The sequence below is a fragment of the Tinamus guttatus genome, unplaced genomic scaffold, assembly GCF_059628265.1.
Source record: "Tinamus guttatus ecotype Peru unplaced genomic scaffold, ASM5962826v1 Tinamus_guttatus_pri_ptg000563l, whole genome shotgun sequence".
In the NCBI taxonomy this organism is placed as follows: Eukaryota; Metazoa; Chordata; class Aves; order Tinamiformes; family Tinamidae; genus Tinamus; species Tinamus guttatus.
Window position 1 is genome coordinate 1 of NW_028289097.1, and position 26,354 is coordinate 26,354.

At 33.9% G+C, this 26,354-nt stretch overlaps 2 protein-coding genes across 2 annotated transcripts; both read left to right on the forward strand.

The window, feature by feature from the left end:
* Positions 1 to 152: 152 nt before the first annotated feature.
* Positions 153 to 3,231, forward strand: LOC148592541 (bile acid receptor-like; the record flags this gene model as incomplete). The annotated part of the gene is made up of 7 exons (XM_088534481.1): positions 153 to 342; positions 426 to 530; positions 627 to 726; positions 1,839 to 1,964; positions 2,368 to 2,487; positions 2,796 to 2,909; positions 2,993 to 3,231. Coding segments are annotated over 7 exons (994 nt in total), but the record flags the coding sequence as incomplete, so codon positions are not given.
* A 213-nt stretch (positions 3,232 to 3,444) lies between these two features.
* On the forward strand, positions 3,445 to 24,616 carry LOC104573978 (synaptonemal complex protein 1). Its single transcript, XM_010221217.2, has 31 exons — positions 3,445 to 3,569; positions 4,607 to 4,691; positions 4,850 to 4,896; positions 5,843 to 6,007; positions 6,374 to 6,441; positions 6,630 to 6,703; positions 7,932 to 7,990; positions 9,546 to 9,615; positions 9,710 to 9,783; positions 10,677 to 10,785; positions 11,762 to 11,856; positions 11,996 to 12,180; positions 12,968 to 13,035; positions 14,048 to 14,109; positions 14,504 to 14,608; positions 15,514 to 15,617; positions 16,119 to 16,236; positions 16,420 to 16,490; positions 17,017 to 17,098; positions 17,734 to 17,796; positions 18,257 to 18,319; positions 19,102 to 19,164; positions 19,779 to 19,895; positions 20,572 to 20,682; positions 21,467 to 21,559; positions 22,259 to 22,333; positions 22,512 to 22,571; positions 22,710 to 22,886; positions 23,769 to 23,912; positions 24,263 to 24,349; positions 24,435 to 24,616. Exons 1-31 carry the CDS (start codon positions 3,462 to 3,464, stop codon positions 24,576 to 24,578), a joined length of 2,946 nt encoding a protein of 981 aa, XP_010219519.2. The 5' UTR covers positions 3,445 to 3,461; the 3' UTR covers positions 24,579 to 24,616.
* The last annotated feature ends 1,738 nt before the right edge of the window (positions 24,617 to 26,354 follow it).

The following is a 26,354-nucleotide window of genomic DNA, read 5'->3' on the forward strand; positions in this document are numbered from 1 at the left end:
AAAAAAAAAAGCATAGTATTTATCCCATTCTCAATGCTTACATGTTACAGAGTCACACCTAAAGTAACAGGAAAAGATAGCAAACACTCAGGCCTTTGATGGATAATGAACGCAAATTCACCTAATGAATAGTGTTTTGCCATATTCTCTAGGAAACAGTGTTCCTTTAAGGTGCATTCCTACACACTTCTATGCCTCATAGGTTTGCTGACTGAAGTACAGTGCAAGTCAAAGCGACTCAGGAAAAATTTCAAACAGAAGAGCAGTTTTCTTTGCAACATAAAACTAGAAGATGAAGGACTGAATAGTAAGCATGTATCATCTACAACAAGACCTGGAAAAGTGAGATATTTTTCTATTTGAAGTATCTATAATTTATTTTTGCCTTAACAAATTGTCATTGGATTGATTTACTTTTTTAACAGATCACAGAGAAGATGGAACTCACTCCAGGGGAGCATCAACTTCTTGACCACATTGTAGCAGCACATCAAAAATACACAATTCCCCTTGAGGAAACAAAGAAGTTTGTATGTATACAGAACAATCACCCTGCATTACTGAGTTATTATTATCCTAAACATTATATTTGCTTATATCAAAAGTCTAAACACTCTTTCATGCAGCTACAAGAAACTGCAAGTCCAGAGGAAAGTTTTCTGCGTCTCTCCGAGACAGCAGTTGTTCATGTACAAGTATTAGTTGATTTCACAAAAAGACTCCCAGGTAAGTTCCCTCTTTTGGAAAATGTTACACTGTATGTCTGACGCATTATTTTAAGAGGCAGATACCATACTGGTGGCATTCGTCTGAAAGAAATATATACGCTTTAAGAAAATTATTATTCAACTGATTATCTTGTCTTCAAACACTGATGATCTGGATAACCATTTGACAGTACTTGCTAGTAGTTTCCTACATCTTCTTTCATAAGGACAAATCTGGACTGCCTCCAAATTTTTACTATAATTAGATTTCATTTCCATGTGTGACACAGAAAAAAACATTCTCTGAAAAGTATATCTACTTCAAAACACGTAACACTTGCAAACTTAATTGGATTTCAGAGTATGTGTTAAAATAATAACTTGCTCAAGATAAAGTTTGCAATTCATTGCAGTCATCAAAGACAAGAAACGTACCTTCAAAGAAAAGGCAGCACAGGAGGGACGTGCTGGGTGATCCTGCTCATATTTTCCTGCAATACAAGAACAAGGGAGCATGTGATAACATCCACTGCAATTCAGTTTAATATTGACAAAATAACATTTGATGGGGATGTTGATAATTTATTACTCTAAATTGTAAATTTCTCTGACAAAAGTTAACAGACATGTCTAAAACAGACATTTGATGTAATTTTTTCTTGAAGTTGTGTTTCACACTCTGCTTTGATCAGTATTAACAACATAATTTGCTCCAGAATTATAAGTATAGATAATGAGTTAGTGAACAGATGAATACAATTTTAAAACATATCAGATTTCAATGGATAAGAATATTCACATTCACTTAGCAATAGAACAAATTTATAAGGCATTTGGTTATGTGACATGTATCAGGTAATAGCAAGGTATGAGCAAATTTTTGATAAAGTCTTGCTTATTCCCATTTTGCCTTTTTAAATCTTCCTCTGAATCTTCTAAGCACAAAATCTTTTTGTTTGGTCTGCAAATTAGCAAGAAAAAAAGTAAGAGTCTAGCCTTTGGTACATAGGTCTTTTAAATAGTGCTCCTGCTTTCCATTAAAGATATTTATTAAAATGTCATTTTATCAACCTGTATTAGGAGCTTAGAGGCAGCCACAACTTCAAGTCTTAACAATATCTTTCTCTGCAGGATTTGCAAGTTTAGCTAGTGAAGATCAAGTTGCACTACTAAAAGGGTCAACAGTTGAAGCAATGTTTTTGCGTTCAGCCCAGATATACAACCAAAAAATTAGTGAATGCCCATCAACAAGTGACAGTAAGTTTCACCTATAAGCTTTGTATTAACACCAGTAGTTCAGCCATAACTGCCATTTGTTTTTATTCATTGAATTTCAAGTAATTGTCCACTCAAATATAGCACCGTTTATTCTGCAAACAGCAACATTTGTGAGTGTCTGCAGAACAAACTATGAGGTGAATGAATAACATTAGCTATAACAATGACATAAATTTGACACAACAGATTATTTTGACAAGCAATAACGCAACAAATAAACCTGCTGGTGTATGCCAAAAAAACAAAAAATCCAATTTATCTGCTCCCTCTTCATGGGATTGAGAACAATATACACAATTTCAGGTACATACCTGCAAAGCAGATGCAGCCAAATGTTCAAAGCAGCATTATGTTTAGCTGTGAACTGTCACACTTGCTGCAGGTCACGGAAGATTTGCTGAGCATGGGACATGTTGCCACATTCAAAACCTTGACAAGAATGCCATTTATTCCATGGAAATGTCTCACAGCGAAGACAGCCCAACTTCCACTACGACCACAGGTAATGGAGACCTCTGGAAAAAGACATGTGGAAGTGCATAACTCACTGAGCACCCCGAGTGGTGCTGTGGCCTGTATCCCACTTCTCCCCTCTGCTCTGAGCTGATCCGATGCCATCCTGGCACTATTCCTTCATGGGAGGAGGAGGCTTTTGCCTCTGCTTATTTCCAAGGATAAGGAACCCTTGAGCTATACTAAGCTTATTAACAGTTTCATGAGGTGAACAGCCTGGAACTTTGAAAGAATAGGCAAAGATGACTCACAATGCCTATTTCTTTACTAACATTCTGATTTTATTTCATTTCCAAGGTATAACCGAGGAGTTTATTACTGCGCTGTTTTACTTCTACAGAAGCATGGGAGAACTTAAAGTGACAGAGACAGAATATGCCCTGCTCCTCGCAGCGACCGTCTTTTTTTCAGGTAAAACCACGAGACGAGCCGCTGTAACTCACTGGCGTTGCTTTTAACCCGCTTTAACCCCCCGGTAACGCCACCTCCCGCAGACCGCCCGCTCCTGAGGGACAAGCGGCACGTGGAGGAGCTGCAGGAGCCGCTCCTGGACATCCTCTACAAGTACTCCAAGATCCACCACCCCGACGACCCGCAGCACTTCGCCCGCCTCATCGGGCGCCTCACGGAGCTGCGCACGCTCAATCACAGCCACGCGGAGGTGCTGGTGACATGGCGGACTAGGGACCCGCGGCTGACGGCCCTGCTCTGCGAGATCTGGGACCTGCACTAGGCGGCGCCGAGCCCCGCGGGCTCCCGCCGGCCGTTGCCGCCGCGCCCGGGCGCCTTCCCGCCTTGCCGCGTTCCCCCGGGTCGCGCGGCCCTGCTCCCCCTGAGGCGCTGCCTTTGCGGCTCTCCATTTTGCGTCCCCCGCGCGCCGCCGCTTCCCGCCTCCTCGCTCTCCCTCAGCGTGGCGAGCCACGGCGTGGCCATACCTGAGGCACTGTCCTTTCCTCCAAGGCCATGGAGAAGGAAAAGCCGTTTAAGCTGTTTGTGCCACCGCGGCTGAGCGGCGGCCAGGTGTCTGCAGTTAAGCCCCAGGCCAGCACTCGGGCTACAGGGCTTGGCCAGGTCAGGCTGCTGAGGCAGTGGCGGGTGATCGTGGCGGGTGGGAGAACCCAAGCAATGGGCCCTGGCAAAGCCCGGGGCTTCCATCCTGGGAAGGATGTTCACGACATTGTTTTACTGTAAACCATTAGGGCTGGCAGGAAGACGAGCATTTTCAATTTTGGTTGCCATGAGTCCTGGATATAATTAGAATGGAAGAATTCTGAATTGGCAAATCTATGAGACCTTGGGAACTGGACCTACATTTTCTGCTTTTATGTTTTCACAACCCCAAAGACTCATTTTCTCAGCTGTTTGCTATGTATTTTAACCTTTAACTGCCAGTGACAAATAGTGGATGCTTGATGTGGATAATTCAGAGCAGTAAGTTGGAAAGGATACAAAGTCTAGTTTGGGCTCGCTTGGATTTATTGCTCCCACCACAATCAAATGCAGAGTGAAAGTGTGCTGTCACTAGGCTCTAAATGCTCTGAATTCCACAAGTTTTTTCATGCTGAGATTTCTTTTTGAATATACTTAGATTCAAATATGACAGAAAGTGATTAATTATGCTGTGTACCAGACAAAATTTTAGCATGAAAAATTGATTTGCCAAGGTGTGCTAAAAGGCACAGAAGTTTATCAGGTCCATTTCAGAAAATATTATTGGTGAAGAAAAAAAAAAACATAAATATTGGACTTAAGGAAAAAATTCACTTGGCTTAATGTGTTTTTTACCATGCAACTGTGAACAAGCATGTAATAGCAAATTACTTTATAACTAATGAAAAACATCCACTTCTAGGGTCACAGATAGTCTAGTTTATAAAGCCAACTACAAAGGACAGACAGTTCTAAAAACCACAGTGAGTTAGAAAGCAATCAGGAGAGATCAAAAGGATTTTCATTATCTTGTGCTTTTAAAATACTCTGCAGTTGATTTATTAATGGAAAGTTCTGTTTTCACTTTAGTTGTTTTTTTTTGTTTGTTTGTTTTTCTGGGATTTGTAATCCTGCTTTTCAAACTTAACTATAAGAAGCTAATTTTTAACTTTATCCAGGGTTTTAGCAAATGCCCGGGTGATGATTTTAATTTGCCCTTTGTAATGACAAGTGCACCCAACCATGATGAAATCACTGATTCAGGTAAGCCTAAAATGAACATTAATATTGCACAATATATATATTTTGATTATTTGACTATCATCTTGAATGTTTTTCATGACTAATTTCACAATGTCATACCTGTTACTCTGTTATTGTTGCTTTTTTAATAGATTTATCAAAATCTGTCCATGTTCCAGATGCAATTTCAAAGCAAGTAAAACCTTGGTCTGATATAGATGAAGAGGTCAGTTAAGTACATACTTTGGAAATTTGTTTTCTTAGGGCTTCCTAATATTTAATTTGTTCTTGAAACAGTTTCATAAGCACCATCCCATGGATAGGTTAGACAGAGAGGAAGAATTATTTTCCGTATCACCTGTTTAATTCTATATTATTTAGAGAAAGTACTTAAGATGTAGTAAACATGCCTAGGGGTAAACTTGTAGATATGAAGGCAGTTTTCTTTTTTTCTTTTATTTTTTTAAGTGCCTGGGGATTTTAGGAGTTTTAAGATTAATTAGAATACGATTTTGGTAATAAAGATGTTTAAATATCTTTGTGAACCTGGTTCTAAAAAATCCGTTGAAAGACAAAAGCATTCAAGTTAGAGAAGTCTTAGAAAAATTATTCCAGTTGTTTTTTTTGACTTTATTATTTTAGTGGAGTGGCTTCCTCAAGCATTCATTTGTTTTTCTTGGCCTTTTTACTGAAATTGTTCTGCCTTATTGCACCTCTGAATAAGCTAATTATTAGTAGGAGCTGACTGTGCTTCCCGGATATGGAATGCTGTTTGCTGCAATAAAACTGAACTTATTTCTAACTGTCTGTGTAATCATTTTCATCTCCCAAGGACCAAACTTCTTTTATCCCTAGTAGCTATTAAAATACAGTCATGATTGTAATGATACATCGATGCAGCCAGAATAAAAGGATAACCTTAAATGATATCATAGCTAAAATTTCAGACTGTCCGTGGGGTGTTTTGTGCTCATTTGCATTCTATTTGTGTTCCTTACTTCTGTGATGTGTGTTGATACATGCACAATGAATGCATTAAATTTTTTCTTGGTTGTATAGATGCTTGTACCACTATCTGTGACGAAAAATATTCCTTTGATGTTTCTGAGATAAGTGTGTATCTAAAATGTTGATTAAATAGTATTTGAGATTAAATTCTGAATTTTCAATAGAGTAGAGAAACAATGAATGAATTATATTCAAAACTCTACAAAGAGGCTGAGAAGATCAAGAGATGGAAAGTAACTGTAGAATCAGAACTGAAGCAGAAAGAGAGAAAATTGCAAGAAAATAGAAAGATTATTGAAGCACAGCGTAAAGCCATTCAAGAATTGCAGGCCAGTATTGTACTATTGAATGCCTAAATTAAATAGACAGATCTTAATTAACTAGTTTGAACATCTTTGATAGCCCTTTGTCTTTGAGCTTAATTTTTGTCCTGTGAAAATGTGTATTCACAAAGTTGCGTGAGTGTACCTATGGATACACACCTTAAGTATTTCAATTGCTGGTAAATTACTGGGTTTTTATTATCTTTGAACAAACTGTAACAAAAGATTGCTCAGCATGTCATTTCAGATAAAATGGATTTCTATTTTCTGATGCAGAAAAAACATTTTAATGTGAGACTTGAAAAGTGAAAGTTCCAGTTCTGGAATGTTTTTCAATAACTGTATCTTTCTGTACTTGTCCCTTAAAATCAGTTTGAAAATGAAAAACTAAGTTTAAAACTTGAAGATGAAATATGTGAAAATAAGGATCTTTTAAAAGAGTAAGTAATACATTTAAATATGTTTTTGTAAAAATGAAGTTTTCTTGCTAAGAACTATTAATATGGGCAGTTAAAAATAGGTATTAAATTGTTAAGCTCATCAAGCTTTTACATTGTCATTATTTTATGTATGCAAAGTACCATCATCCCTGAAAAAAACATATTAAGGTATTTTTTCCTTCTTCCAGAAACAGTGCTTCAAAGCATATGTGTAATCTGCTCAAGGAAACCTGTGCTCGTTTCACGGAGAAGTCCACCAAATGTAAATGCTATTTAAATCTTTATTTATCAAAGTACTCGCTTTCTATAAATTTGTATGCTTTTTTTTTTTTTTTTAAGGAAAAGGCTGTCATTTTGTTCCGAGTTATTTTCCAGGTGGGATAAAATGTATGTGGCGCAGTGGATCAGAATGAAATTTAGATGTGAAATTTAGTGTCTGTGCTTTTGTGGTGCTAAATTCAAAGCTTTTCTAACATTAGATTGATTTTGGTTTGAAGATTATATGACTGGGGAAATTCAGTTGCTGAAACTTTGAAACAAATTTTCAGCTACCATGAATAATATCGATTAGCCAGAAGAATGCCGATCTTTTCAAGCCCTGTCACATTTGTCAGTCCCATCCAGGTACCTTGGATATTTTAGGTCATGTCAGATGGCACTTCATGCCTGTGTTTAGGCAGCTGAATCTACTCCACTTATCTTTTCTATTTCCTCTAGCAGACTAGAGGAAATAGCATTATTATGGCTGGATGAGTTAGGCCTGCACTAAATTGACCAACACCAGAAGGCTGATTGAGTAAATGAAACTTTTTTTTTTAAAGTATTAAAATATATTATTGACTTGAGATTTTAATCTATATCAAATCCAGAATTGTTATTTTAATATCTAAATAATCTTCTGCTGACTTTATCTTAGATATATCCGAAGGGACTGCCTCTTTTTTTGTTTTGCCTCTGCAAACACCTGTGTATAGATTTACTGTATTTCTTGGTTAACTGTTTCTTACTCTTACATTCTGATTTATCCTGAATTGTTTTCTTGAGGAATAAAAATAGCATCAGTATTACGATATAGCATCAATAGCATTATGAAACTGGAATTGTTCAAATAAAAAGATGGAGATAGAACATAGTTGTATGGATGTCTGCTGAAAGTAAATACAGAACCTTTATAACCACTTTTCAAATACATGACATTTTAGCGCAGTATTATTTAATAGCATTAATACTATTAATATTTATATAAATTGATAAAGAATTACATTCCTCCTGCAAAAAAAAAAAAAAGTAAAAGCTGAGCTTGCTTAATATCTCAATGGAAAATACGTTTTCTTTGGATTGTATAACCTTTGGCACACACTGACTTGCTAAAATAAGAAAAGAATACATAATTCTTCGGAATTTAGCATTGCTGTTGAGCAGGACGGCTTGGACAGCTAAAGTTCTTTTTTTTCAAAGTAAAACTTTTTAGTACATTGTTATTTTGATAGATGAACATGAAAGAGAAGAAACAAGACAACTGTATGCGGAACTTAATAACAACGTTGAAGTAAGTGATGTAGCTTACCGAGTTTGCTCGGCATATGATCTGAGTTACATATGTATGTTCATATGTTTGTTATTCAAGTCAAACAGCGGATAAAACTTTGGACACCCTTTCCCACCCCTCCCAGTTTGGGACGCTGGAACTCTGATTTTTCAGTCTCTCTTGAAGTATTGCTGTTGTATTGCATGCAACAGATTTACTGGATAAAATGCATTAACAATCGCTTGGAGTATGTAGATCTTAGTGTTAGGTGACTTCCCTAGCTTCTGTCTTTGTTTTGTACTCCTTTTCACTCATCTACTGATTTCACAGAATAGTACAGGGTAGCAGGGACTTCTGCAGTTCGTGTAGTCCAGTCCCTTGCACGGTCAGGTGTGCAGGTTGCTCAGTCCTGTGTCAGGTCATGCTTTGAATATCTCCCAAGGATGGAATAGTATCCTCTCTGAGTTCGCCTTTACCTGTGTTCAATCACTTTTACACTAAAGAAGTCTTTTTTAAATGGTATTTCAGTGGCATTTCTTGTATTTCAGTATGTGCTCATTTCTCTTGTCCTTACAGTCCTTTCTGCACATTGTGTCAGCTTCAGCAAAAAGTTGAGGGGGGATTCACTGAGGCATTTTCCTGGAGGTGGGACCGAGTATTGGCACAGTTAGGTAGAGGGGAAAACCGAGTGTAGGATGTAGGTCTCTCATTGTAGTGAAATAATGTACTTGGCTATCATCTCTGAGCAAAAATCAAGTCAATCCCACTTTTTTTTTTCCTCTAGAGACACCTTTTTGTATAATTTAAATATGTAATAAATACACATGTAGATACTTACACACACGTGGGTATGTACGTATGTGTATATGTATAATAGAGATGACTCAGCAGGATTGAAACATTCTTGGTATTTGCAGAAATAGAACTTTAATGGGAAATTAAATTTCTGTGGTGAAAAATATAGTACACTTGCATAAAAACTTTCAGTTTTGAATAAGCTACAGCAATAACAAGATGATAAAAACTGATGATTATGTGTGGAATAAGAAAAATAAGGTGTGAATATTAAATCTTTCGTTAATTTGCTTCCTTGGCTTGAGGAAGATTTGTTTTTTTTCTTGCAATGTTGCAAATTGCTTTAAGCCGTTATATTTTTATTATTAACTTTTCCACTATGAAAAATGAGAGCATTTTATATTTATACTTAAGAAACGTGAGGCATTTTTTTGTGAGTGTGATGAATCCAATACTAAGGGGAATCAAAGAGCATGCAGGGCAACAGTTAAATATTAATTATACCTAGTTTAGTAGCTAGGCAGCTAGGAAATGCACAACAGTTTGTCTGTTGTGCTAGGGACCTACAAACATGGACAAGTGAAAATATCCCTGAACTAGTTTGTGTTGAGCACGTAACTGTTTATGCTTCTATCTTCTAATAATTATGTGTTTTAATTCAAAATTGTTTACTCTGAATTTAGTTTTTAAAAAGCATATACATACGAATAGGAGCTTGTAGTAGTTTGTTATGGAAAGTACTTAGTTCTATGTGAATATACATATTGAATGTTGTTTTTAGAGGATGATAATGGCATTTGAAGAACTTCGTGTGCAAGCAGAGAACACCAGACTGGAGATGTGTTTCAAATGTGAGAGTCCCGCTTACTTACAATGGAAATTAAGTTTAACTTAAAGTATATTTTAATTAGTAAATTGACTATTGATACTCCTGTATCTCAAAAGTAAAAGAAGAAGCAGAAAAGCTGGACAAGTGTGAAAAAGAATACGAACTGGAAGTCAGTGTGAAAGAAAAACAGGTTTGTTTTTGTAGAACCTACAGATTCTTAAACTAATATTCGAACTCTTTTGCTTTCATGACTTACTGATGCATGGAAAGAAAATAATTATTTTAAAAGTGATTTGATTATAAAATAGGCTTTTGGAAGGATGAAAGTTAACATTGCAAATGCCGTTTTAAATGTGTGATCCTTATATTATTTGGGATAAAATATGAATTAGACTGCTGTATCCTAATGAGAGATATCTTTGTAACAGGATTTAAAAGCACCATGTAAACGCTGAATCTTTGTCCTATGCTTTATACATAAACTTGCTTGTATAAAAATGCCTTGTGCAGAAGCACAAAATTAGCAAAGCATTCATCAGCCCTTGTAGCCCTCTTTATTTGCTGCATGAACTGATAAGAGAGGTTTTAAACTTGATGTCGGAAGAGATTTTTGGCATTGATTGTGAGATAGCTATGAAGGAAGACGGAGTTGGCAGAAGAAATTAAATATGATAAGAATTGATGATTTGTGTAAGCAGTTGACTGAAAAGCAGGGCCTGAGTCTGTGGCTGAAAAGGTCAAGAATTTTTGGTTCATCTGAAGATGGATGCCTCATCAGAAAGAGGCAAGGAGTGTTTCAGAGCATCACTAAATATAAAAGAAGTAACAGCTAGAACTGTGTTCAATAGTTTGGGGCTTCTGACTTTAGTTATGCTCCAGCATCCTTAATCTGTTGGAACTCATGTTCTGATTTTGAACTGACTTTTTTTATCTAAAGAATGACATGACCAATATTTGGGTAAAGTCACCTTTTTTAAATAGAATGATACCAGCTTGAATACTAATTATATATAACAAACAAATGAAGATACAAATCTGTCATCTTTTCTAGACTTGATTATAATATAACTTTACTTTTGTTAGATATCAGTCTTGACCATACAGAACGGTGAAAAAGATGAAATCATAAGAAATATCAGAACTCAGTTGCAGGAATCAAAAAGTAAGATTGATGACTTAGAAGAAACAGCAAGTAAGAATGAACTCAATTATATTAAAATATTGTTGGTGATAAGAAAAACTGGAAACAGCATCTTGATAATGTTAACTTGTTACTATTCATAAGCACATCTTTGGGGCCTTGCAGATCAGTCTTGTGTGGATCAGAAGTTGGGGATTTAAGATCTGAATTATTAGTATAATCTGCTTAGGTATAAAATATAGGCCCTTATTTCCGATCAGTGATTTTTCTCTTAGGTCTTATGCTACAGTCTGTTTTCCTACTGACATGGCAGTTTCATGGTGAGGGATTTTTTTCTTCTCATTTTGCTTGTCAATAAACCTGGTGTGAATATAGTTATGCCACTATAAAACTGCTATATACCCCATCATTCCTTTTCCATAACAAATAACTTTTATCAGCACATTGTGTAACAATGCCTATATTATGGGAATTGTTCCATTTCAGTTGTATGAGTACAATAAAAATGATAAGAGATACAATATTGTTTTCTAGTTACTGGATTGAATCCTTTCATGTAAAATTAGTGAAGGGACTTAATATCTAATAGCTATTCACTAGTCCATAAATGGTTGCATTGTTCTTTGTTCACCTAGACATACATTCGTATCTTCACCAAATAACCCTTCCCCACTGGCACTCCCAAACACTGCAGCTTTTCTATTTAAATAGAATCCTATTAAGAAAAAGGCAAAGGAATGACTGGAACAGGAAGAGCAATTATTTTTGAAGCATTTTTTGTTGTTGTTATTGGGCAAATAATGAAAGTTTTTGAAAATTGCAAAGAGATAATTCCTTCAGTTTTGCAAACTTATAATCATATATCATTGAGGAAACTTACTTGAATAAGCATCTTTTTCTTCAACAGTTTAGATAAGCATATTATGTAGCTTTAATAAGTTGTAGGAATGTATTTATTTCTAAAACAGAAATGCAAGTACTTTTATTAAACAAGTTATTAAATGTAAGCATGTATATTTCTGCATAGGACATGAAGGGAAGATGTTAAAAGAATCCCAGATTATTCAGGATCATTTGAGGGCAGAACTAGAAGAAGCTAAAGTTTCATTGCAAAAGACAGAGGTAGAGATTGTTTATAATTTTCTAGTATAAGTAGATTGCATAAATAATTGAAAAATAACTACTGATACTTCACATATAGAACTTTAATTGTAGGTAGTTGTGAAAGCACATATATAGAATTTTTAAATATTTTTTAAAGGATGTTCAGAAGAGCTTAGAAACTGAATTGCAGACTGCAGTGAAAACATTAATTCAAGTCACTGGAGAAAAAGAAGCTCAGATGGAAGAATGTAAAGAAACTAAGGCGCTGCATGCATCCATGGTAGATGAATTTGAAACTTCAATTTCTAATTTGAAAAGTGTACTGGAAAAAGAACAAAACAGGTAAACCAAGCAGTTTACATTCATAGAGTGACCTTAAGGATAAAGTGCTAGATTATGTGCTGTGTGAATAAAATTAAATTATGTGTATGATCTGGTGTACTTTTTTAATAGTAATAACTGTAGAACTACAGTACCTAGGTTTAACACATAAAGATGGTTATGGTTTCTGACTATGTAGGTGCAACTCTTAGCTAACTGATCTCATTCAGTACTTGAAAATCCTTCTTAAAAAGTAAAACATTTAGTGAGAATGATATTCTTCCTTATCTAATAATAGTACTGTTTAATACCAAGCACTATTATTATTCCAGGTTGTCCAAAATTTTAAAAATTATGTATTTGTCAAAGAACTTGATAGCAACTAAAATCAACCCTTCTAAGTATAAGAAAAGAACAGTATTTTTAGTAATTTATCAAACCAAGTATTTTAAGAATCGGTGTTTTGAGGTACTTTGCATTAATGTGTCTTCTAGGTAGATGAGTTTATGGTCTAAATATACATGCGTGTATATATATGTATTTGGTAGTTATCCTGGTTGATGAGAAAGTAAATTTTTGATCTCTGATTTTCATAATCCTATGTGTATGTATTAGTTTATTTTTATGTCTGATGTTCAGGAATTGTTATAGTGTATTTTGATACTTGTTGCAGATAGTTATATCATCTGCTTGTTGAAAGGCAGATGTATTTAAAATGGTTGCAGTAGGACTTCGTCTTATTATCATTAAACTTTCAAATCTAGTCCTATGTACTATACGGATGAAAAAAGCCATATGATTTTCCTAGATTGAAGAAGTATGAAGATGAGTCCAAACTGCTTACACTGGAGCTCAGAAAGAAATGTGGTGAACTAGGTAAGTCTGTAGGGGAAAAAAAAGCAAATAAACTAAACTAAGGTAAATGCTACTGAAAATATACCATCCCTGTGCAGTATCCATTTTAGAATCTTGTGTTGTAGCTTGTGGTCCTCTGATGCTGAATATCATACTATATAACTCCTGAGTGATTTTTTCCCCCTTTTTTTCTCCTTTTTAACGGAGCATCTCCAAAGTGTTATTTATGATATTTGTGTCACTTATTCCAGGAAATACAGGGACTCTTTAGGATCTGCCCTCAGTTCTTGCATGGCTTTAAATATTGTTTTGCTATCCTATGATTCCTAGATAGGCACTCCTTAGCCCCAGACCTACCTTTAGCACTGTTACCCCAGTGCAGCAGGTGTTTCTAAATATCTCTAGTCTATAAATGATAGATGAGAAATATGATTTCATGATTTCCGATGCATTGAGGGCATTTTAAGGTAAAACTGTTCAAACTGCGGTTGGTTTTCTGGACCAAGATGAGATAAGACTGTGATACTTCCCAGAGCAAAAATGAGTCTGATGTCCTGTAGTTGTGAAAACACCATTAGTGTGAAGGTGCACATAGAAAACACATTTCAAATTAATTTGCTAGTATATAGGTTTCTTTTTCAGCATATCCATATGAATATCTGAATATAGTACAACTTTTTTTTTTGTAGAAGTGCATGTGCACGAATACTGAGACTAGTTTGTCATAGACATTTTTACAATCCATGTTTACTTGAAACCAGGATTGTAGAAAATATAATAGAGTCTGAATCTTTTTTAAATGAACAGTTAGCTTCTCTTCAGATAAGTGTTCTCTAATGTCTTTTTGAATAATTCTTTCAGTTCTGCCATTCAGTAAAGTCATAAGATAGGTTTAAGTTTAGCTTTAAGATTTCTGAACTTAATGAAGTGAGTCTTGCAAACTGGGTACTGTTAAGGGACCAATGCTTTGTACTGTCTGACAATTATATAAAATTATTTCTGCCTAATAAATTTTACATTGCATTTGCTGTAGAAGAGATGACTAAAATAAAGTGTGACAAAGAAAGGCAACTAGAAGAGCTATCAGAAACACTGGTAAATATTCTTTCTTTTACTAGTCTCATGGCATTTACTTTTCATATGAAGTCTCTCTTGCATTTTAAGTAGCTTAAATGCCCTGTGAAACACTTTCTGATCTGTCATATTGTTGCTTACCCTATCAAGTGTCTCACTTGTCTTTTTAAGTATTTCATCTGTTTTTGAAGGACTTTATTTTTCCCACTGTTTTGCTTGTTTTGTTTTGTTTCTCTTTGTCTTGAGCTTTGTGGTCCTTTGCTGCTTCTTTAACGCTTATTCAAATACTGCTCCCTCTGGATAGAAAGATTACCTTTTTTGCTTTTTTTCCTTTTTTTTTTTATATAAGTTGCTTATTGTACATATACTGAACATGCAATTTCGTAAACTGAGTTTTATTAATGTTCTTAAATAGGAAAAAGTTCAAGGACTTCTAACGGAGAAACAATATCTTGAGACTACTGTTGAACAATTGGAGGAGAGAGAAAAAGAAATGAAAAATATTCTCCAAGTTAGAGAGGTCTGAAAAAAGGGCGATTATAATTTGTTTTAATAAATTATTAGATTACACATCTGTGCTTGAATATATGAATATAGGAAATGTCTTCATGAGTGTGGCCAGTGCAACAGTACTGCACTCCTTACTATGTGGTAGTAGATGCTATATAGAATAATATATACTTATATATTACATTCCTACAGTCAGTGTATTAAGGATGTTAGAAGAAACATCCCTTTCCTCTTCCTTTTATTGAGAGTTTACGGTCTTGTTCATGTTCACATGTGTCATCTGTTTGTGACATCAACAAACTCTAGAAGTTTATTTGCTGTGTTTAAAAATTACCCACTGCATTCATATGTGTGTGCACACATGCATGCACAGATACACAAACATACATACTTTGTGCGTTTCAAATCAACTGCCTACGTGTGGTAGCACTGTATCACTAGAGTTTCAGAGGAAATAGTATTCAAAGCATTTACATATTATAAAATAAGTTATATTACATTCCCCATTTCTAAGGGAAGAGTTTTACATCATAGTTCAGCATGCATGCAAGACGTGTGCTTATACTAACTTACAGTACTAGAATGCTGTTTTTTCTGTTGGTTTGTTTTAATTTTAAGTAACAAAAACATGATGTATAAGGCAACAGTGTCTTTGTATGTTGTTATTTAAATGCTTGGAGAAAAGTAACTTCAGCAGAGTATTTAGTTGGAGTATATAATAGGAAGACACAGTACACGTGAGAATTAGGTACCTCACACACGCATTTACCCTACAGAGATGTAAGGATACAGACTGGTTAATTTATGGCATGTCTGCAGTTTCATTTTAACTTGAAGCTTTATGTTGTCTGTTAATTTCTGGCAGCTTTAATCAATTGTGATTTTCATATGTACACTCAACACTTTCTTCTGCAGAAGGAAATACTTGATTTGAAAGTACAGCTGACTGACACAGTGGAAAACAAAGAAGCCTGTTTAAAACAGATTATGACACTGAATGCAGATCTTGAACAGAAGATGTACGATCTTTTCTGAAAATTTTGCATTTCTTTGATATATTTCTGCTACACAGAAGTCACTGTAATATACTATGAGATGATCTTTTCTAAAATTTTTGAACTTAAGCGCACAGTATGACAGCCTTTATATATTTACATTAATAAAATATATATTTATATTTTATGCATGTAATTGTTCAGTATCTCTGTGACTTGTATGAATTAACATGAAGCGAAAGTACTTCGGAATGTTGACCCTGCTTTGAGCTGGATGTTGGACTAGGTCTTTTCCAGCAACCATTATTTGAAAGTTGTTTCTCACTTTCTTTCCTCCTCTTCCTTTGAGAACCTCTTCACATCACTATTGCTCTATACTAATTTTGTTAAAAAGCTTGAATTTGCAGACGCAGGCCTGAACTTTTTGTGACAGTTTTTATAATATGTTTGTAACATTTAAATTGGACTTAAAATGAAATTTGAAAATACGTGTTCATTTTTCTCTGACCCTGTATTTTAAATTAGGCTAAAGAATGAGCAACTAACAGTGGATTTCAGTAAGCTTTTATTAGAAAAGGAGCAGATAGCACAGGAGAAAAGTCATATAGCTGCAGAACTCAAGAAGCTGCAAGAAAGTTGTGAGGCAAGTTATAAACTCTTATCTGTTTTTGAAGGAGAACATATAAATCATAGGATATATTTGAAACTGCATTTGTATTTAAAAATAAAAGTAAGTGTAATTACCCTTGTAATAAGGTAGACTGAGATACTATCAGAGTTCTCACTTTGCATTTTACTCATTTTACTTGCATATGCCTTTTCCTAGGATAACAGAAAAAAAGAAGAAAATACAAAGAAGTTATTAGAAAACCTGGAAGAAGAAAACAGCCAGTTGAGGCAAGTAGAAATCATATTAAAGGATAATATTGTTTAAAGAAATAATCTTGATTCCATCAGTACTTAATGTTAGTAGTGTGCTCATATGCTGTGCTACGTGATTTCTGGTAGTATTTCTGGATTATGCTATTTGTGAAGAAAATAAAAAGCAAATAGAAATTATGGGTGAAATATGGTAAAAAATAAATGACTAAACATTAACCTTTCACCCAGCCTTTGTCTCACCCAAGCTGCATTAATGAGCAGCCTTCCATATTTCTTATGTACTTTACAGTCTTAAAGATTAGAATATGTTTCACCGAAGATACAAGATTTTTTTCGCATACTTAATATCTAGTAGGTATTTTTTTAACCTACCACTCACTTTTGCATATTTTTGGTGAACAGCTTATCAAACTCTCATGAATATTAGTTGTTTTAACAAAGCAAATTCTTTTAGAAACTAAAATATCTCTTTTTTTCAATAGCAGTGAAAGAACTCTGAAGTTTTAAAATTTTTACTAATACTCATTCATTTGGCCTTTAGAAATGAACTGGAGTCCTGGAAGGAAAAGATGGCAAAGAAGGGTGAAGAGATTAAAAGTAAACTGGATGAAAGTGAAGAAAATGTATGACCGTCATGTGCTTTAACATATAAAAGTATAACATTACCTATAGGGGACAATATAAATGTAAAACTTCTATTTTTTTTCCCTGCAGATGCTTTTTTGAGATACAGCCTTTTGGAGAGATTTTTGTCTCTCTAACACTGTTACTAAGTAAATCAACATAAGTACAAATGCTTAACCTTTTATTCTTAAAAGACGGGGACTTCCACTAGTAAATTTAATCTTTACATGGAGACTTATGAGACCAGATTTGTTTTATTTCAGGGATGCAAACAAGCCATTTCTTTTTCTCTTCCTTTTCTATTTCTTTCTTTTTCCTTTTTTCTTTTCTCCCCTTTTTTTTTTGTTTTTTTTTCTCCCTTGTTTTTTCGTCTTTTCATCTGTACCATTTAGTGATGTATGGGGTAGGGTTTAGCTTTTAGTATGTAGTAGAACTTATAGCTGTATGCAAATATGTTTATTTTCTTACTCTGTTTTCACACAGACTCTCACGCTGGCTTTCAATACTTAAATAAAAATAAATTAGAAGATAATCACGGCATGGAATAGTTATCTTAGCCATCTTCTACAAATAAATATAAAGTATTAATTTATTTGTCATTTTTGACCAGATTTAAAAACTATTATAATTTCAGACTAGAAGTATTGAAAATGAAATTTCAAGAAAGGAAAAGCAGTTGAAGATTCTAGAAAATAAGGTATAACCATTCATTTTTTTTTCAGAAATAGTAGAGAATTTTGGTATTTCAAATAAGATTGCATGTATTTAAATATATTTTATTTTTTGTGGTGAAGCTCCAAAGCTGCTAACAAACCATTTCATTAGTATTAGTCTTACATTGGGCTAGCAAAATTCTAACAGTATTTCATATTTGTAAGTCTGTAAACTTAAAAATGAACTTTAAAAAGTTTGGAAATTAAGTTGTAAATTTGTGCAAGCCCCATTACTTCTAATGGGACCAAAACACATGCTAAGATTTTACATTATTAGAGTTTTAAAGTTCAGTTTTAAGTTTACAGACTTACAAATTTACAAATTAATCTAGCCTGTGCGTTGTACATGTTTAAGCACTTTGACAAAAATTTCTCATGTTGTTTGTTAGAAAACTGCTATAAATGCTATTTCAATGTTTCAAATGTTTGAAATATCTCTTTTAGTTGAATAATTTAAAGAAGCAGATGGAAAATAAAACCAAGTATATAGAAGGCCTGCAACAGGAGGTAGGCCCAGTTTAAAGTCACAAATCCATAAAACATGCAGACATTTTGTGGTTACTGCTGCTATTCAACAATTACAGTCTGATGTAATGAATTTGATATAGCTAGGTAATTTATAGCATTTTCTTTTTTGTTTCGTTTTCTTTTTGTAATCTTACCTCTGAGCAAATTAAAGAATAACCTTTGGAGTTAACTTGATTTGTAAATTATCTGGTGTTTTATTTACTTTTAAAGTTTTTGTTCGCTTTTTTTAATGCGGGTATAGAAATATTGTTTTGGACTTTTATTATTTTAAGTTAGCACATGGTATCATCCATATACTTTACCAACTGTAAATAATTATAGAAATATGTCAAAATCTGTCTCTGGATTTTTTTTGTAATGACATATTTCCTGTCAGCAGTATTTTCTCCCTGATTTTGGAATGAGTAAGTCATTATATCATCGATTCTTCCTTTATAGCACAGCACAGGAGTAAATTGATGTTCTATATAAGCCACATACCACAGGAGGCAGAGGTGCCATGCATCCTGGGGTTTCTTCCTCGTCTTATGAAAGGGAAGCCTTTCATAAGGTCACAAAGCATAAAAGACAGAGTTAGTAAAGAAGCTGAGCAGTTTTTTGCCTGGAGAATTGATCTGGAACCTGAACTGCAGAAATAGATAACAAAGAGAGAGTTCTCAGCTTACTGAGAACTGGAATTTTGAGGATTCCAGACTGCTTTATGCCATTATTACATGATTCTGTTAATTTATTAAACATTAGCATGTATTTTATTTTAACAGAATAAAGTGATGAAAAAGAAAATTACAGCAGAAATCAAGAAAACAAGTATTTATGAAGGGAAGGTAGGTTTATATAGCTTCATGTAGAAGACAACGGTCAAATGCAAAGACAATGTATTTCTTAAGTCTCAGTTATTAATGGTAAGCATGTGCTTAATTTTTTTATGGAGCTAGGACACAGCATTCAACATTTGACAACAACGGACTCAATTTCTGGAAGATGTTACATGTTTTATCACTGGAAAATGGAGTATCAGACATTTATAAGAGATAGACATCACATTTCAAGGAATTCTCTTCCCCCAAATACCTATTTTTTTAGTCCCTATTATACTGAACATTTATCAGTAATGCCTTCCTACTGGAAAAATAAAAGGAGCAAATAAAATATAGGTATGTTATTCATTTTAGGCAGTTTCTGCTCTGCACTGGTGAGTCTCTCATTAGAATAGTGTTCAGTTTTGTCTACCACACTTCAAGATAGATGTAGACTGCTCTGAGGGCAATCAAATGGTCTTCAGGATAAAGTTCAGCTCTTTATGAGAAAACCTGAATGATAAATAAGAAAGGGTATAGTCATATATCTAAAAAGTACAGCATCATTCTGTTCTGAAGTATTTTTTAAGGGCTTAGTTGTTCGAGAATAAATAACAGGAGTAATTCTGCATTCTCAAAAGGTGACTAAATTAGAGTTAGAGATAGAAAATATCAACAAGCAACATAAGGACACAGTTGACATCTATCAAAAAGAAATTGAAGCAAAAAAACTAACTGAAGATAAACTTCTTGAAGAGGTGAGAGTTGTTAAATGTTACTGCAACTTTAATTCTTAAGTGATATAACTTATCAAAGATACATTTTATGAAGCTATATAGGCCAGACTTCTCACACATATGTAACAGTTTAATAGGCATGAATGGAACTGCATGCCTGTGAACAAATGTTACAACACAACAGTGTTGAAAGTTGAAATATTCTTGCATACCTTCTTAAATTGAAATATTTTTGTATGTCTTCAAAAATAAGTACCTAACCAAAAAACCTTTTTGTCAGGATATTGTCCACAGAAATTATATTCTTGGTGCAAAGATACTTTAAGCAAATAAGATGATAACGTTCCTTATATTTATGTTTTCATGCCTACAATTTTGAGGATAATGTCAAAAAATGTTAGGGCAAAGTGCTTGAATTGCTACTCGGTTATTCCTTACTGCTCAGGGTTCTACTTTGTGCTTATTTGCCACAGGTAAAAGGTTTTACATGAGACCTAGATTTTACTTGGGCATCTTAAAAAAAAAAAAAAAAAAAAAGTGTAAAAGGTGAAGGATTTGAGAAGGATCTTTAAAGAAAATAAAGACTACGTGAGAAAACTATACCTTGCACCCAGGGGGAGGGAAGAAATTAAACTGAGATTTTTGTTAGCATGTTGTTCTTAATTATTCATTATTAGAAGAAACTTACTACTAACAGGTAGAAAAGATGAGGTTACTGGCTGATGAAGCAACAGTAATACAGAAGGAAACTGATGTCCGATGTCAACACAAGATTGCTGAGATGGTAGCACTTATGGAAAAGCACAAGGTGGGAATTTTTAACGATTTCCGTGATGTGTAGTGTGTGATACTGTGTTAAATAAAAACGTTTCAATGCCAGAGTATTACAAATGATAATAAAGATCTGATGCTTGGAAATGAGTTTGAGCATGTGCTTGACTTTCAATAACTAAAAATAAACTCATTTTCAGAGTAAAAAAAAGCCTACTGGCAGATAAAACCTAAATTTTTAGGAATCATGGAGTGAACTAGTCACATCATAGGTCCCTAAATGCTTTACATAACGTGTGGTTATGGCAGCAGTCCTTTGAAGTTGTGTTTTTCAAGATGTTATATGTGGGCTGAATAAAGGAATATATATTTTTGTGTTTGTCAGGATTTCGTTGTATTCAGGCTTCATTTGATATTATCCTCATGCAATATGCGTCAGTGTCAAAATATGTGTCTGTCAGTTTTATGAGAACTTCTTAGTGCCTTTAGTTTACCAAAATGTATTTTAATTGACCTATTTCACAGTATATTTAGCATTATGAGAAAAATAATATGGCTAACTTTTTGTTGCTTTGCTTAAACACATCGCTGCCTAGAGATAAGTCATTGTCTGTCACCTACAAAATAACACTGCTTGTACATTTTCTGTTGTGCTGCGGAGGTCTGCAGAGGTCTAAATGTTTGTTCATAGTGCTTTCTCCAGCTCCAAAGTAGTTTTATCTGGAAAAAGAAAAAAAAGTGAGGTTTTAAGGTTAGATATATCTATAATTATAACAATTAGTCAAATAATTAGGCTTTGGATATTTGTTTTTTTAATGCAGCACCAATATGATAAAATGGTTGAAGAGAAGGATACAGAATTAAACCTTTTTAAGATAAAGGAGCATGAGCTGTCATCAGAAAAAAGATCCTTGGTAAGATAGACACTTCGGCAGTGAGTAATTTAATAGAGAGGCTGCTATGCTGCTCCAGTATAAATATTATAATAGAATTCTTCCTCTTAAATGCTTTTTTTCTTTAATTACACTGAAAAGTAGTGAAGATAATTTCCATGTATTGCATTTACTGCATGTACCAATTTCCATGTACTGCATTTACTTACTGACTCTAATGTGTGTTCAAACATTAGCTCTTTTTAAAAATAAATAGGAGAAGCTGTGCTTTCGTGCCCACCTTTCCTGATAGTGCACATAGTCTAACCATACCACCCGGTTAAGTTATTTTTTTATTAGTTTTCTTTTTTCCCCCTTCTCCCAAGTATTAAAAATTCTTTTTGTTGAAAAAGTTGCCTTTTTTCCCTCCATTTTTCCTTTCTAGGAAGCTTAGCTTGGAGAAAAGTTTTAAGAGTCAATATCTCAAGACTCTGTAAAAGTGTAGTGCTATAATGTCTACCCAAAAGTTGGTATCTTTCTGACATTTCTCTTCACAGAAGTTGAATTATTCAGAAAATGAATTCTAGGTACCTCTTAGCAAGTTAGCTGTATTGAACAGATGATATTTTGCTTATGTTTATAATGAATATCTTAGGAATTTAGTGCTTTATTAGGTCTGTTTTGAGTTTTTTCTTTCCAGGTTAAGAGCAGTTAACGTTTGTATTATCTAATTGCCTTCAGGAAAATGAGTTACTGCATTTGAAAAGTGAACTGTCATCCCTTGAGGAACAGCTTAAAGCAGAAATAGAAGAAAAGGTACGTTTTTTGTTAATATAACACTATGTGACATGCTTTTGAACTATAATAATGACAGCCATGACATGCATCTTGGGGATGAAGAGTGTGCTTAATTATGCTGAGCGTGTGTACAACAACTAAAGTAAGATTTATTACTTCCTATGACAAAACATCTTTTTCCTTTTTTTCTTTTTAGAAGAGTCTTGCAAAAGAACCTCCCAAAAATACAGTTCCTGAAATAGAAAAGAAGCACAAGGTAGTTTTAGTTTTATTATTAATTAATGATAGAATTTGATGACATTTGTATGTATGCATACTGGTTGAAGTTTCATGTTAAATGTTACTGGACAGAAGACATCAATTTGCTCTTAATTTAAGCCTTTTTACATTTTAGAAAATACAGACTCACTTTTTTGAGACTCCTAAACCTCATCTAAATCTGGATTTTGCATCTATTGATTCAAAAAAAAGATCATCTCCAAATTATATTCCTATAAAAGTCAATGTAGTGGAAAATAAAGAAACTTCTTCAGGACCTGCAAGAAGTACCTTGTGCAGTCCAATGTTCAAGGTTTGTAACTTACAGTTCTTACGGTGTACTTTGAGTGTATTTTTTAATGCTCTAGAAACACTATTTTTCTTTGTGATAAACAGGGATTTAAAAGGTAGATGGCCACAAGAATATATGAATTCTTCAGTGATAACTAGAAAACAGTTTGTGAAAGGGTTCCAGTTGTGTTCCATTTTTCTTACTCTGTTACCTCATTTGTCTTCCCTTCTTGGTAAATGGGACTAAAACTACTTGTTTTAAGAGGGCCTGTGAATTCAATAACATGACTAATTTTTGTTGTTATTGTTGTTTTTTACTTACTATTAAAAGAAAGTATTGTCTGTTTGTAAAGGGCAGGTTTTTCGCTTATGAAACAGAAAAAAGCTTGTCTAGCTGTAAGAATTATCAGTAGCTGTAAGATTTATCAGTATATTCCTGACTGCTTTGTTATAACCATAAAGCCTTATGGTTCTACCTTGTCAAAAGCTCACATGAAATGTTTATATTGGAACAAAAGAATGATGGTAATTTTTGTTTTAACCTTTCTAAAGATTCAATATTGCAAACAAACAGAAGTTTATCTTCTAAGAGTGTGTGTGTGTGTGTGTGTTTAATTCTTGGTATCTCTGTCAGTGGCTTTCTGAAAACTTCTTCCTGTAGGTTTGCTTGTGTTCTTTGTGTAATTCAGAGTATGAACTGAATATATGCCCATGAGATAGAGGGTGGATATGGTGAAAGTCTTTGGGACTTTCTGTTCTTTTTCCTGTTTGGCAATACAAAACAATATATTATATTTTTTGCTTTTGTTTGGATCTTTGATGCAACCTGGCTTATAGGTTTAGTTTTACATTCTAGAAGAACCACTGAAAATGGAGTTTTAGATACGATCTTTTTTTTTCCTAGACATATGTTGTAAAGACTCCCCCAGTACGTAAGCTGCAAAGTGAAAGCACAGATCTGCCTTCAGAAGGATATATGAGGAAAAAGCAAAAAGTGCTTCTGCAGTTGGATACTCAGTCAGATAGCTCTGAACATAGTGACCTCCTGGTAAAATTCTAAAACTAATAGTGTGCTATAATGATTTGTTATGTACACTGCCACATCTAAGAATGAATGTAGGATGTGAGGTTCTATAAGCAGGACAAAATGTATCTGTATCTTTTTATTTCATTGTCTTTTCTGGAGACAATTTAAGTATACCAAATGGGCAACCCTATCGCAAATAAAGTACTACTCTATAAAATAAAAAATAATTTTAATAATTTTTACATGCTTCATGTTGAAGCTTGTAGATGCTGTAGATGCTTTATAATAATAATTTAACTTTTTCTCACAATCTAGTATTTCCAAGGTAAAAGAAAAGCAATTTCTGAATTAATTAACTTTTTTTTTTTAAGAGCATAGTTTCAGATGAAGAAATCTGTAGGAAATTATACAAAGATTATCCTCCTGCTTTGCAGTTATGTGCTATGACACCGAAAAAGGTATCTTAGTTTCTCTTTAAATTAAAATACACAACTAATCAAATTTAGTGCAGAAATTAATGGATGGCTTTATTTGTCTTCTTAGAAACCAACAACATCAAACTTAAAAACTACAGGCTCTGCACTGAAAATGACAAGTATGAGAAAAATGCGAGAAGCTGGATGGACTGAAGTTTCTAAAATGGACAGGAAAAGAAAAATGAAAGAAGCTGAAAAACTCTTTGCTTGAAATTAACATTCTTTGATTAGTACAACACAATTATTATTCTTTCAGAGTTAGTACATTGTTGCATTTTTTATCTTATTCAGTAGATATTCAGTATTCAGGATTTCCATTTATGTCCTTCATATGAATAATCTTGATAGATACATAACTTCATGTACCTGTACAGCGTTTCCTGTATTTCATTCCCTAAGCTGTGAGAAGCCTTGAGACAAAAAATAGCTTATGTTTTAATTTGGAAACTAGTATAACTAAGTGCTTGAAAAAGGAAAAGCGTTTTTAAAGTTAACAGTCTGCCATTGAAAATACTGTTTTTGAAGAAATTCAGTTGTTTTAAATTTCCTCTTTTTAATAATAATTTTAAAAAGAATATTATCCAGTTAGTTAAGTGCTGAATGTTTTAAGTGAGCTGTTAGTGGAAGTTGTATTGTTTTGGGTTCATTTTACAGGTTCCTACCTTTTATGACTGCTTTGTTTTCAATAGCCACTACTTCAGTATGCTAAAACAGTTCTGAAATGTTTAAAATTGTGTTTTCAGTAATAGTTACTTAGATTTTAAAACAGTTCATATTCATAGGGAATAGGATATGCACACTTATATTTTCAGGTTGTAAACTCAATTTTGAGATTACATTAAATGAATTGTCTGAAATGTGAAATGTGGAACTAAATGTTGTCACTTTATGTATTAGAACACAGATCTAAATGACCAGACATTCCTTCCTAAGGACTAACAGCTTTTTCCGTACAAGCATAGAAATAACTTAGAAGAAAATAGATTCTGGTGTTAATCCTGGCTTAATATTGGTTCCACAACAAGAAAAAAAAATACTTCAATCCCTAAAGATAAAAAGAAGACTACAGGTACATCTATCTAAAAATCAGAATTTTGGCTTCTTCGGAAGTGGGCGGCAAAACTTAAGTGTTTCATTGTTTCCAATTAGCAATTGTGTGTTCGGGTTAATTGTTTGGATTCCTTATGCTTTATGTGTTGAGCATTGATACTGCTGCTGTTGTATGTAACTATAAATATTTTCCGAAGGTCTTAAAGAATTTGGTGTTTTTCTTCTCCATATTTTCTAAATGAAATGTGTTGTGTAAGTAAACTTTCTGAGAAGTTACAATGCCTTTCTTCCTGGAGAGGTGTTTGATATTTTAAGCAGATCTATTATAACAACTTAACATTCCCTATATGTATCAACATTATCTTAGATCTCGCTTAAAATATTGTAAAGTCAGTTTAGTATAGTTTGTCCCTCATGGATTTAAAAGCATAGGAAACTACTTTGTGTTATTCCATTACTATAGAGTATTGAGGAGTTTACTCAAATGTTGACTTTTTTAGTGAATATTACAGACACTGTTATTACCTAGTCCTGTTTAGTATTTGTAGTGGATAACACTGAGAGATATAACAAAGGAGACTCCTAGCTTGTGTTAACACCATGTAGAGAGGACAGCTCTAGCAGGTGATCCAAAGAAAATACTTCCTTAGTCTGTTTGTTGTAGAGCAGTGTTTTTAATTAGATACTGTGTCATGAAAGAGTTAGCTAGAATAGTAATAAAACCTGACACAGCATTACAGGTATTTTAAATCGAACAAAGCGATTATGCTGACAAGTACAGAAGTCTCACATTTTCTATCTTACTTGAGAAGAATGTAAACCAGTTTGGATTGGCCAAACCCAAGCACGTCTGGGTACATTGTGTCTGAGGAAGGTGCTTCCAAGAGGTATTTAAAAATTATTTTGTCAATTATTTGCCATGACTATGCAATTACAG